Below are 14,946 nucleotides of genomic sequence, written 5' to 3'. Positions count from 1 at the left end.
CCTTAATTCTACGTGGCATTGATTCAACAAGGTGCTGAAAGCATTCTTTAGAAATGTTGGCCCATATTGATACGATACCATCTTGCAGTTGATGGAGATTTGTGGGATGCACATCCAGGGCACGAAGCTCCCGTTCCACCACATCCCAAATATGCTCTATTGGGTTGAGATCTGGTGACTGTGGGGGCCATTTTAGTACAGTGAACTCATTGTCATGTTCAAGAAACCAATTTGAAATGATTCGAGCTTTGTGACATGGTGCATTATCCTGCTGGAAGTAGCCATCAGAGGATGGGTACATGGTGGTCATAAAGGGATGGACATGGTCAGAAACAATGCTCAGGTAGGCCGTGGCATTTAAACGATGCCCAATTGGCACTAAGGGGCCTAAAGTGTGCCAAGAAAACATCCCCCACACCATTACACCACCACCACCAGCCTGCACAGTGGTAACAAGGCATGATGGATCCATGTTCTCATTCTGTTTACGCCAAATTCTGACTCTGCCATCTGAATGTCTCAACAGAAATCGAGACTCATCAGACCAGGCAACATTTTTCCAGTCTTCAACTGTCCAATTTTGGTGAGCTCGTGCAAATTGTAGCCTCTTTTTCCTATTTGTAGTGGAGATGAGTGGTACCCGGTGGGGTCTTCTGCTGTTGTAGCACATCCGCCTCAAGGTTGTGCGTGTTGTGGCTTCACAAATGCTTTGCTGCATACCTCGGTTGTAACAAGTGGTTATTTCAGTCAAAGTTGCTCTTCTATCAGCTTGAATCAGTCGGCCCATTCTCCTCTGACCTCTAGCATCAACAAGGCATTTTCGCCCACAGGACTGCCGCATACTGGATTTTTTTCCCTTTTCACACCATTCTTTGTAAACCCTAGAAATGGTTGTGCGTGAAAATCCCAGTAACTGAGCAGATTGTGAAATACTCAGACCGGCCCGTCTGGCACCAACAACCATGCCACGCTCAAAATTGCTTAAATCACCTTTCTTTCCCATTCTGACATTCAGTTTGGAGTTCAGGAGATTGTCTTGACCAGGACCACACCCCTAAATGCATTGAAGCAACTGCCATGTGATTGGTTGATTAGATCAGTGGTTCCCAAACTTTTTGAAAGCATGGCACCCCTTTGTAGTGTTTTTTTTTCCACGGCACCCCAACCCAATTAAACTAAACGAACATATGTACATACATATATACAATTATATCCAGATGAGCAAACAACAAATGAAGCATAAACAGCAGCATGAATTTATTATGAATGCATCACAACAGACATAATATGAGGTGAAACAACCCCTTCAGATGGGGTTGTTATAAATTCCATTTATAACTGGACACACGTCAACAGACTGATTTTAACCAATTAGGCTACTGTATGTGAGAATCATTGGAACAAAACAGATTTAAAGATACTTAACTCTTTAAATAATAATAAACAACTCCAAATATTTTTTTCTTTAGTTCCTCGTTTGCTTTGTTCAAACCTGACCTTATAACTTATAACTTAAAAAAATAAAATATCTTTGCATGGAACTGTAGCGGGCATTTTAATGGGATACATGTGCCTGCTTTTGCGAGCACAGCCTCTTGATACGGGGGTTGATTGAGGATAGTGCAACTCGTAGATCGTGCTCCACTGACAGGCGCTGCCTTTTTTTGTTTTTCACGTATGCCAGGGATGAGAACGCTAGCTCACACAAGTAAGAGGTTGAAAACGGCAACAGCACATTGACGGCGCATTCTGAGATAGATGGGTATTCGTGTCCCACATGCAGCCAAAATTCATCTGAAGACATTTCTCCAAATTTTCATTTTAAAGTGCGATCCATAAGAAGTTCCGCCAGTTCTTCTTGCGATTTGATTGGCAACATCTTTGCCGATTCTGATGAGAGAGGGTTAAAGGGGTCACGGATCCAGTCAAAGTTTTCATTATCAGCGCCAGCGGGGAAGTAAACCTCAAACCTTTCCTGTAGCGTCTTCAGATGTGCAGCTATAGATTTGAATAGAACTGGAGTCTTGCGAGCGGGGTCCTCTGCTGTTAAGGGAAACATGTCAATGTTTTTATTTTTCAGAATTTCTTGCCACAGCTTGAGTTTGGCCTTGAAACCATTAAGTTTGTCTGTTGCTGTTAAAATGTTTTCTTTCATTCCTTGCATCTTTGTGTTAGGCTCATTTAAGTGACTAAAAATGTCTGCGAGGTATGCAATCTTATCCCACCACGAGTCGTCGTTGATCTGTTCTTTGTGGGGTATGTCGTGCTCAGTTGAAAACTGCCTGAGTTCATCTCGAAGCCCATAGACACGGGAAAGCACCTTGCCCGTGACAGCCAGCGCACCTCCGTATGCAGCAGCAGACTCTGATGCTCAGACCCCATTTCATTGCACAGTATGTTAAACAATCGGGACTTCAATGGTCATGACTTAATGTAGTTTACAATTTTGACAGCTTGTTCTAATGCTACAGTCAGGTCTGGGGGCATTGCTTTTACGACGAGTGCTTCGCGGTGCAGCATGCAGTGGGTAATCTGCACATCTGGGTTTTGGTTTTTCACCATAGTTACCAGTCCTTTTACTTTTCCAGTCATAGATGCAGCTCCATCTGTGCAAATACTATGACACATGCCCCAGTTTAGACCACATTCTTTCAAGTACGTATCGATGACAATAAACATTTCTTCCCTTGTTGCACGACTTGATAGTTCTTTGCAGAAAAAAAAATTCTCCATAATTAATTCCTCATCAGTATATCGCACACTGGCCAGGAGATGACAGTGTCCACTGCAGTCCGTAGAATCATCCATTTGGAGTGCAAATTTGCCACTTTTGTTTAGTTTTTCGGTTAGTTGTGTTTCTATATCAGCAGCCATGTCATCAATGCGACGTTTAATCATGTTGTCAGATAATGGGATTTTGTCAATTTCTTTGACAGCGTCCTCACCTATCATTACCCCTACGATTTTTTTGCAGGCTGGCAAAATGAGTGATTCAGCAATGTTATGGGGCTTCTTTGATTTGGTGATTAGCTCTGCTACTAAGAAGCTTGCCTCCTGAGCTTTATCAGACACACATGACATCATTTGTTGGTTCTGTTTAACATTTTGTGTTTTTAGTCGCTTGAAGTATTCTATGTCTTTGCTGGTTAAACCGTGGTGTTTTGTGTCTAAATGTCTCTTCAGCTTACTCGGTACCATTGCTGCATTTGATAGCTTTTCCCTGCAGACGAGGCATTCAGGCGTGGGACAGCTAGCATCTCCGATCCATGTAAAACTGTAAGCCAGGTAGCTTTCAGAGTACTGTCTAATTTTATTTTTTTTGGGTGGTGGTGGTCCCGGGTTGATGTCTGTCGGTCTTCTGGGCTGTGACATTTCTGCTTTTCTTTTGTATAAACTTATAAATTTATCCATATTTGCCCTGTCCTGTCAATCTGCGTGAAATATAAAATTGAGCGCACATCATTACAAAGGGTGGAGCGAGAGGGACGATTCCCTCCGAGAACAGTCCAATTAGCGGTAAATAAACATTTCAACTTTAAATGTATGAAATATATCAGTGTTTTTTCGCTTATTCATTTTCGTTTGGACATGCATATGTTGGTGTTTTGATATGATTTTAAAATATGCTGTAAAAGATTATTATATGGTACGATAGTTATTTTAGGCTGTTTAAATTGGAAAATTAAGCTGAGATTGTGCGGCACCCCTAGCCAGTTGTCATGGCACCCCAGAAAGAAAAAAATAAAATAAATCAAGGACATTTCTCTGGCATTTCTTCCTTTTTGCTGTATCGAAAACGTACCAAACCGTGACACCACTGTCGTATCGAACCATGAATTTTGTGAACTGTTACACCCCTAGTATCAACTCAAGCTTTTTACTCAAGTAAAAGTGTAAAAGTACTGGTTTCAAAACTACTTTAAGTATAAAAGTAAAAGTAATGTAAGAAAAAAAAAAAAAAGGCATTAAGTACAAAAGCTTAGGCGTGCACTACCCCACCTCCTCAAAAAAAAAAAAAAATTCTAAAGGCCATAATAACTAATGTTATATTAAAATGTTAATGTTGAAAAATGGGGGATGCATTAGGCTACCTGTTTCAGCAGGCTACCTGTTTCACTTTAGTACAATGCAAATACATTAAAGAACCATATATGTGTACTACTTAGCATTAATGTGTTTCATGACCCCAACACTGGCTATGTCCTTGCTGGAGTGTGACGTGATTTGTGTCATGTGCAGGTGCGATGGATCGCGTACAAACAAATAGGGTGTCAGAATGGTATAATATTATGTTTATACTTCTCATCCAACCACAATCAAAATCACTCTATCCGGATGGCGTGATTTATCTGGATAGTTTTTTTATTTAGTTTTTTTTTGAACGATGACAAGCCGGAATGAAAACGAGCGAAATTAAATAGGAGTAACGAGGCTATTTTGTAAATGTAAGGAGTAGAAAGTACAGATAATTGCGTGAAAATGTGAGGAGTAGAAGTAAAAAGTCGGCTGAAAAATAATTACTCCAGTAAAGTATAGATACCCAAAACTTCTACTTAAGTAAGGTAACGAAGTATTTGTACTTCATTACTTGACACCTTTGCTTACTGGTGTGTTTAGGGTCGTTGTCTTGTTGAAACACCCATTTCAAGTGCATTTCCTCTTCGGCATAAGGCAACATGACCTCTTTAAGTATTTTGATGTATTCAGAATGAATAACCTCACTAATTGAACTCCACACTGCAATTATTTTGAAGTTCAATTCAATTGACCTTCCCTTTCAATTAATGATTCAATTACACAGAATCAGCAGCATGCATGTCATGACTGTTGGGTCTGTTGTTCTTCTATTACTCTACTATATCTACTAACACATTATTTACCATGTAGAAATATAATTTCTACCAAAAACAGTGATTGATCTGGTTAGTGATGTTGGACTGCTATTATTTTGAACACAACTGTGTGTGTGTGTGTGTGTGTGTGTGTGTGTGTGTATATATATATATATATATATATATATATACATAAAAAAATGGCTAAAAATACAAAAAAAACACCAATGTTTATTTACATTTTTAAAGGGGGCCTGTCTCAAAACAAGCCGTTTGCCGATTGTAGCATTTGTGACGTCACAAATGAGTAGGCCACCACTGCTGACAGACTCTGCCCTATTAGCATAGACCCCACCCTGATGAGCTGTACACAGCCCCGCCATGTTTATCTCCTCACCAGAGCATTTAACAGCAGCATTCAAGTAAGAAATGTATTCGTATTAAAGCTACTAAGTTATTCAGTCAAGAGTAGTGAGTGATTTTTCTGTTTTTCTTTTGTTGTTTGATTCATATTAACAGCATATATAGCAATAGGTACAGTATATTACGCTGCTTTCACTTTAATACACATATCTAATATAAACATGCAATTTCTTTACTTGCTGTTTACGTTCACAGACATAACCGACTGTGTTAATGTGAACTTTGTGTGTTTTTGACAGTTTAAGCGCAGTAACACATGAAAAATAACTTTTTTAATGTAATAATCATGGGACGCGCCATCTGACATCAGCTTTCTGTGCACATGCTTTGGATGTGAGAGCTCAGAAAACCATAAATCAGAAGTTTAGACTGATATGGCTTTAAAACACATGCAGATAATAAACTTTCATGATGATGAAGAACTGCAATGTCACGTGAATGTGACCATGATAGAGATGATAATCAAATCCAAACAGATGTATTGTTAGTTTTTTGGCAGAGTATCCGAGGCACAAGCCCTCTTCTGGAAAGCCCTCTTATTTGCATTTAAAGATATGTGCACAAAAACAACATGTTTTTCCTTCCACTCAACAATGGGAACTTCACAGACACATTCTGGGGACACCTGAGACTTATATTACATCTTGTAAAAAGGCGGCATAATAGGTCCCCTCTAAATGATTTGAAATCAAATAAATCCATGCCTGGAAAACTAGCCTTAATGTTCCAATTCAGAGTAATCAACCTTTTCTATATTTGTATTTATTTTAATGGCATAATGCACACCTTGTGTAATAATCTAAAATACTTGTAAAATACCAGTAATGTATTTCATAATTTTATCTTAATTTACAAGTAAAAATATCCCAATTCCAGACTTGCTGAGCAATGTTGTAAACCTTCTGTTTGCGTCACCTGGTGGGGATTTCACGAACGAGTGTCATATGTGACTGGTTTGTATTTAACGCAGCGGCCTCATGGCGGCGGTGGTTATAGGCTTTTTTGTTGACTACCTACTGTACCACCCATAGAAAAGAGATGGAATCTAGGGGCAGAAAGGAGTCCAGAGATATAAGACCAGAGTGAGCAAGTCACATATAGGGGAAAAGCAATTCACTAAGATAGCGAGGTACTAATCCAACTAATAATTTACATGTGTAGTAGCCCTGACAGAGAGCACCTTGGGGAACCAGCTAAGGAATTTCACCTGAACAGTGAAAAAATATATAGAAATGAGGAATTTGTCAACTGGCCAATATAAAGAATTTGTGAGAGATTGGATAACTTGTAGAACCTCTTACTGCTCTTAACCTCTTACCTCATAGGCTGGAGACTCAGAACATGGAATTTTGTTGCTGTCTCTTCCAAAAGCACAAGCCTCCATTTGATGTTAAAGTAACCTAATTTTTGTCTAGGAGAAACATTTGAGATGTTAAAGAGATGTTGAGAGATGTTAAGATGTTCTTTCCTATGGGTATAACCTACATCTATCCCTCACAGCCTTGTTCCATATCCCTTACATGTCCTCATCTCATATATGCAAGTACCTGTCAATGTACTCACATTCGCAAAAAGTAACATTGTTGACAAGTTTGAGTGATTAAGGGCAAGATGTACAAGATATTGTACTGCTGCAGGAAATGTTAGATGCCATGCACAATGTAATGAGTAATTGCTCATTACAAATGTATTGGAGTAAAGGCTACATATACTTAATCAAAACTGTAGTCAAGTAGAGAGTAAAAGTTGCAAATATCTTTGATACTCAGTAGCCTAAAATATACTTAAGTACAGAAACTTAATACATCTAATGCATACAAAGGGAAATGATTATGGAGGAGGCATTATTTAAAAGTGCAACTGTGTAATTTTAAGCGGCATCTAGTGGTGAGGTTACAAATTGTAACCAACAGAAGTTATGGTGGCCGACAGGAAAATATGTCGCCGTCTGAGACAGCAGAGTAGCCAGTTAAGCAATAAAGTTTCTTTACAAAGATAAATTAAGAAATTAGGTTTACTTAATTATTCAGTAAAACAATATGTTATTGCAAATATTACTGTTACTTGTTCATCATTGTGTCAGTGTTTTATTTGCTGACTTTGGCTAGCTTCTTTGCACGAAGAACAACAAAGTGATGAAACGCATTTGTGCGTTCAGGGCTCCTGTAGAAACATATCGGCACATTTCAATGTAAGGGGACCCGCGGTGTATGTAGATAGAAATGGCTCATTCTAAGGTAATAAAAACATAATGGTTCAATATGTAAGGTCTTTATTCACCACTCAAAACATAGTTATGTATATGATATTGCATTTCTGTCAACAGATCCTCCTAAATATTACACAATGCACCTTTAAATGATTTAACACTACACTTCCCTATAACATAATTTATATATTTTTTTAAAACAGAACACCCAAAATATATATTTTTTTCAATTAGGCTACATTTACTATACTTATGATCACATACTTATATAATTTATATTATTAATCAATTTGTGAATCCGTTGATCAGGCTACACATGACACGAGTTGTGGTCTCATTGGCACAAATTAATTTAGATGAGATAGGCCTTTATCTCATTTCCTGGTTTCGGAACGTTCGAAATCGCCAAGCAGTGTACTCGCACTTCCGGTGGTTACACATTTAGATGAAAAGTAGGTCAGTAAACTTAAATAAAATCGCGATATAGACTGTCAATATTAAACCGCATAAAGACTATTTAATTAGGAATCGTGCATGTTCTGCGTGTCTCTGTGAATGAATGGCACCGACGCGTTTCATTTACCACACACACACACACACACACACACACTGAGGCACGCATGACGCTCGCGATTTTTTTCAGCCTTACTTATTAACATTAATGCACTTCATCAACACAGCCGCTCTGAGAGTCACTTCAGCAGCATTTGTTAGCTTCATTTGAGAGAAACTATCATCATAAAACACAGAGAGAAGGTCTACACAGCAACCCGTCAAAATAAAAGTTTGGTTAACCTTTGAAGAAATTTTTGCTTAAATCATTACATTTTAAACAATTGGTTATAACAATTTAATTAAACCATTCAAATGGAATCAAGAAAAAAAAAAAAAAAAAAATGAAACTTTTGGGAGACGCGAGAGCGAAGTAGTCCAGTGATAATTAACATGAAGCCATGGTGAATGCAATAACCGGAAGACGCTGTACACTGCTTCGCGGCTACTTCCGGCGTTCTATTGTGTTGTGATAAAGGCCTATTAGATAGAACTGTATTGGTCCCACACTTGTATGTCACAGACTTCTGAAGTTTTGTTTGGTCACATGCTTTTTTCTGCTCTGTGGTGATTTGTTAGATATGGTGGAGAAAAGATGTCACCAGATGTCACTAATACACATTGTGTTAAAACCTTCGAGTAATGAACTGTTTTTCGGCACAATTTGATGAAAGCCTCAAATGCTTCAGAAAGCCTCGGTTTCCCATCACTACCTAGCAGCCTTATCTGTGTAACGTTTGCTGAGAGAAGAGGCAGAGAGAGAATCCACTTGCACACAATTTTAATAACAAAACTCCACATGAATAGACTGGAACATCTGACCCAAAACATTAACACAATCCACCAGAAAACAATGACTAGCAAAGCACAAGAGAAACACAAGGGCTATATATACACAAGGTAACAAGGAAACGAGAAACACCTGGGGAGACTAATCAACATGAAAAACTACAATCATGGCACTAGGACAGGGACTACAACAAAAGTCAGACAAGACATGGGGAAATGACAATCTGATGGCACTGAACGTGTGTTTGTGTTGCTCCCAGTGGTGGATGAAGTACACAAATCAAGTACTTGAGTAAAAGTACAGATAACCTATTAAAATATTACTCCAGTAAAATATAAGTACTCTCAGCTTTACTTAAGTAAAAGTCCAAAAGTACTTGATTTGAATGTACTAAGAGGAACACATAATGCAAACATACTTGTTTATATCATTTGAAACTATAACAGGGGGAAGATGCATGGGCATTCATTTGCATTATATTACTTAAAATTTCCTACCCCATACAGATAGTGACACACAAATGAGGATGTGAACAAATGTCCACATTTAAACATTTCAATGGGATTAAACAGCTTTTCCTTTTAGAGCAGCTTTAGTTCACAAATAACTAGCAGTAGGTAATACATACTCAAATTCATTAGTAACTTAATTTTTGTGGCATCAGTTGCACACACATTCAAGCACTGACAATATCCCTTTTATTGGCTCATTTTGACCAGATAATTCATTGAATCAGTGATTTGTTGACTTGTACACCTGCAATTGGATCAGTCCAATTCACAAATTAATCATGGAATCCAATTCATCTGGCTCACTGGAAAGAATCAACTTGTTCACGAATCAGACATTACTCTCCAGACATCACTCAGGTAAAAATGCTATACCTGTTTGGTAAACTTTGGTTACTTCAGTTATTTGAAAATTCAAATGTTTCTTATGAAATATAAATGAGACATTAGAAATGTTTTATGTACTTTTTAAGATCAAAAAGTAAAAGCAAAAACAACTCAAAAGCTCTCTGTGTACAGCAATAAAATTAGATGGATTGCAAATGGAAACTTTTGATGTCTTCTGAACTCCCCTAGAGTTTCTGATGATATCTTGAAAGGTTTTTTTTTTTTCTTTTTTTTTTTCTTTTTTTTTTTTTTTTAAGATTAGCCCCATGATCACAAAGTTAGAACTTTCTATATGAACTCTTCTCTATGAACATTTCTCACCCAGTGCATCCAAAAGCATATTGTAGAGAAAATGTATTTACATTAATTTATCCCTCCATTCTTACAGTACAGCACAACATGGTCTTGTACATGTCTTTTTAAAAAAAAAAAAAGTTTTTATTTTTACAAGAAATCTGGTTATCTTAGATTAAACAACTGAGATCACCATTGTGTTTTATCAGCTTTGAGCAATAACAATTTCCTGTGAGTTACAACTATCTTGTTAATCACCTTTCTGTTCAACTACTAGGTGGAAAATGAGCTCAATTCAGGCTTTACATTGGTCTGAGATAACATTAATCATCTTTAAAGATTTCCATTAATTTCGGGTGAATTGTTAGGGTCATATAACCACTGCTACTTAGTTGAAATCTCTGAGGAATGAGACCAGTTTATATATCTGGGCTTTCTTCGAAGAACATGACTTTTCCTTCACTTGAGAGCCACAGCAGCTGGTATTTGTTACAGAGGACCCCCGTTTTATCTCCAGCTTGTTATAGTCATCTAAATCATTAGGGTGGTGTCAAAGGTAAGGCAGTACCATGGAGTCATAGGGCAGCTCTGTGTGATTGCTCCCCCTGAGAGCAACCGAGATGAGTCAGTCCTGCTCATTAAAAACATGACAAAGAACAACGATATTTTGGAAAACTGCAGGAACGAATGACACAGTGACCTGTTTCTTTTATGTGAAATATTATGTGTGGTGGATCAAATTGGAATACTATACTGACGAACATTGACATTGCATTTATAATTTTAATTTCAGGTTGTCTGGCTTCATGTTGCCATCACCCATGGTGAGTTCAGGGTCGATTTTGGCACTCTGGTTTACTACGGATTTCGCAGTGAGTGCCCAAGGATTTAAAGCAATCTATGAAGGTAGGAAACATTTTTTACCATACAATCCTAAAATGATTCTTGCGTGTTAAACATGTAAAAAAAATTGTTTTGCCCCAGGTGCATTTGCTTAGTTCTGGTCTAGCCATATGCATTTGTGCCAACAGGATGGCAAACAGACGTGCATAACCAGACTTTTGACTATCGGCATAAAAATCTGGTCCTTATAACAGCATATTCTGGACAAGAACCTCCCCCTTAAATAAGAATAGACATTTTGACCATTATGTAAAGCAACCAACCACAGTTTGTTTTGTCTTTATGGGCCATTTAGGGGAGGGAATTATTTTGATATGTGACTAGCTGTACATAAAACACAGAAATATGTGTTGACCATAGAATGTCATTCATAACTCAGAAAACAAAGCAGAATGTGCATTCTGCTCATCGATATCTAGTTTATTTGTATGTAAAAAAACACAGCCAGATTGATGCACACTGACTCCTACAACCTGCGTAAACCCAACCACTCCTATTGGAACAGAACTATTTTCTGCCAGCTCTGTCTAGTTTTGTGTGCAATATGCATGAGGCAGTCATTGAACAGACTGGTCTGTGAGTGTGCCATCTGGGGCTGAGAATAAATAGCGCATGAATATATATTTTTTTTTTTTTGGCAGATTAGGTTGGATTGAAGTGTAGTGGTGCATTTAAACACTCTAAGGAGATGCTCTCTCTGGTTTAGTAAAATACTGTCTTTGTCCTGCAGTGTTTAATTTGGTTTGCCAGTCCTCTCTAGATTGATTGTAAGGCTCAGAGAAACTAGATTTACACACCCTGCAAACTCATCAATAAGTGTTTGAGATTAGTTTAGGGATTAAAAGAGGCACCCCAGACTCAAGTTGATGTAATTTCATTTGTCTTTGAAACCTAGAGCCATTTGTTTAATTCTAACAGGAAATGGTAGTGAATACTATATATATATATATATATATATATATATAATACATACATATATACATATATTCTGATCCAGAGCTTTCACCTCAACTTTACATGTTGGTGTTATACTGCATGTACAGCTGCAAAATGTGATTGCAGAAATAGAGTTTTAGGTAAAATGAGCTTTAAAAAAGTTAAAGTTCTGTCCTCATCTTTTTATCTTTGTGTTGATCCAAACATTTATACTATTGTTGTAGGGTTTCATTTGGGAACATTTGAGGCTGAGTAAACATTTTCCTAATGGATATTTACATGTTTTTCATTTGTAAAAAAAAAAAAAAAAAAAAAAAACGGTTAATAAAAAGTTGGTGCTTGGTGACCAGTATCTATAGGTCGGCCATGCCAAATGAGTTCCTCAGCTTTACTCCAAAACCACTGTATGTTCAAGGCAAATATATCTCTTTTTTTTATTTGTATGAGCTTTAAATATTACTGCCAGCATCACACTAGCTTCAGAGATTAATATTGTGTGAGCCGTTCGTAGGGCACAAGTCATAAACTTGCGACTTGAGACCCTATGGTTATGAATGATGCAGTTATTCACTATTCTGATTGACCTATCTATAAGGAGATCTATTTTTATGCTTTATTTTTCTTTTAACCTCGTCTTGAGCATGAACTATGGCAGTCATCATTCACATCGTAATTGCCTGAAGTCTCTTTAGGTGATAACTACGAGCAGCTATGGAAGGCTGCACTAGCAACGTCTCACGCATTTACTTCCATCTATTTTTTGGTGTCAGCTCTATGCCTGGAACACGTCTAGTTTTTGACCATATGGTCGTCACTGAGATGCTGCTGTGGGATGCTGATGTGTTGACAATGTGTGCTTTGTACGTGCTGTGTGACAGAGATGATTCTTCCTGTGTAAGGTATTTTTCTCAGCTCCACTCTTATGTCCACAATTATGTCTCAGGAACTCTCGCCACAGCTCACATATGCACTCCCCTGCACTCTTCCCTTTTTTTATAGGTCCTACTGTTAACCCTACAAAGCTTACAGTATCATATTTGATACGCAAAAATCTAAGGCCTCTAAATGATCAACATGATAAAAATTTTACTATAGACTATACTATAGAAACTATAGAAAAAACTATAGACAGTCTACTACATGCCTATTGTTTCCGCAATGCGTAAAACGCAGACGGAATCCAGTTAACGCAGAATGTCGCAGACTTTGGTAAATGTGAATGAATAAATCATACATTAAGTAATGCTGTACACTTAATCAAATTTCAATATGGACCAGTGACTCTGAATATTAAAGCACAAAAGACTGCTATTTAAATATGAAGTCTGCTTGTTCTGCGTGTCTCTGTGCGAATAAATGGCATGGTTTGTTAAATGTACACATACTGAAAGTTTGAGTGATGCTCGTAGTGTTTTCTACAGTGGCCGAGAGAGTTCAACATGCTGCAACTGAATAAAACACAAATAGAAAAAAAAACACCAGCAAATTAAGAAATCTTCATCAGTTTGACAACACATGTGCTGCAAATAATCACAAAGCAACCAAATACAGAAACGCGGTGAAAATAGCACAGACCACACTGCAAATGTTTCAAGAGGACCCCAGCAAATGACGAACCTGGCTGGGATATGCTTATTGTTCAATGTCTACTCATCAGTGGTGTGGTAGATTACCTGAAAGGTGAGTTTTTTGCTTATTTTAACATTGAGATCATATGTGAGTTGTGAGTATTTGCAGCACGTTTCTGTATTTGGTTGCGTTGTGAGTATTTGCAGCACATGTGTTGTCTTTATTTGCTGGCTTGTGTTTTCTTCAGTTGCAGCACATTGAGCTCTCTCAGCCACCGTAGTTTTCAGCATCTACTGTCTCACTATATGAGGACACTCCACATGAACTTCATCTCCAGAGCTTCCATGTTTTAATTGCTTTGCAGCACTTTGTTTGAATTGTTTATACATTGTTAATTTTCTGTGTAAAGCTTCAATGAACAGTTCAAACCATTTTAATTTTGCCAACTATTATTTTACCTGTCAGAATGTCCAGGGTTAATGGAAGAAATGTGGTTAATGGTCCACATTGCTTTGTTTACTGTTGCTTTTAATTAGTTGATCGCCATTGCTGTTGTTTAGCCCACAATGTAATTGGTATTTGAAATGTGTGTAAAATAAGGTCTATGATGTCTTTCCATTTCCTTGGTTTTATGTGTATTAGTTGAAGTTCAGTAAAGTCATCACCTTTTCATAATTTTCAGTTGGTGTGTGAACTTTCCCTGTAATGCATGTGGAATGCGCCTCTCACCCCATTACAGCCCAATCCATCAGGTTAATGGTATTTTGTATAGGTGGTTCCTCTGGTGGCCAAATGTGTATGGCTTAATCTAACTGAATAATGTTTTTTGAACTTTTTGTGGTTTTGTAGCCACTATGTCTGAAAATCCATCATAAACTTTGCTTTTGATGTCCAGTTTAAATTAGCATGGGAAAAGCTTGCTAAGGCAGCAGACATACTGTATTGGGATTCATGACATATCAGTAGCAGTGAGTAGAGATGAGATGGATCATAGTCACAATGCTTATGCTGCCAATATAAAAATAATTAACATTGTGAAGATTGCATTGTCATGCACTTTGCAACTAAATTACTTGTCAGAAGAATTATAAAAATTATTGCAGTTAATGAATCGATTGATTGAACATTGATCAATTTATCATATTGCTGGTACTGCTGTTTTTATACTTGGTCAATGTAAAGCTTTCAATTTTGTGCGCACAGCTTCCCAGCTTGAATGAGATTAACAAATCAACAAGGATATTTTGCTAGATTTCACTCTTCTTTTATTCTAACATTCATTAATGATGATGAAAGGTAGGGGTTTCCGATATCACGATAATATATTGTGAACGATTATGTCTCCACGATCTACCTTTGAAGAGAGATTATAGTATTGTGCTACAGTGCATTCTATCAGTTGCAGTTTTTGCTCCCACATCCAAACATACCATACAACCTGAGGTACTTTCACATCACATTTAGAAACGCAGCTGTAGGGTTACGCTCTAGTGACATTGCAGTTCTTCGCCATCACGAACATTTATCATTTGCATGAGTTTT

The 14,946-nt window shown here is 37.5% G+C and overlaps 1 protein-coding gene across 1 annotated transcript in view; it reads left to right on the top strand.

Moving 5' to 3' along the window:
* Positions 1 to 14,946, top strand: part of LOC307148928 (CUB and sushi domain-containing protein 1) — an 838,966-nt gene that overhangs the window by 410,381 nt on the left and 413,639 nt on the right. The window contains exon 3 of the mRNA XM_079854872.1: positions 10,790 to 10,902. Within this exon, the coding sequence (XP_079710998.1) occupies positions 10,790 to 10,902 (113 nt within the window). The remainder of the gene's footprint in view (positions 1 to 10,789; positions 10,903 to 14,946) is intronic.

The sequence above is a fragment of the Squalius cephalus genome, assembly GCF_949319135.1.
Source record: "Squalius cephalus genome assembly, chromosome: 21".
Classification (NCBI taxonomy): Eukaryota; Metazoa; Chordata; class Actinopteri; order Cypriniformes; family Leuciscidae; genus Squalius; species Squalius cephalus.
Note: the sequence above shows the minus strand (reverse complement) of the source record. Positions and strands in the feature narration are given on the sequence as shown.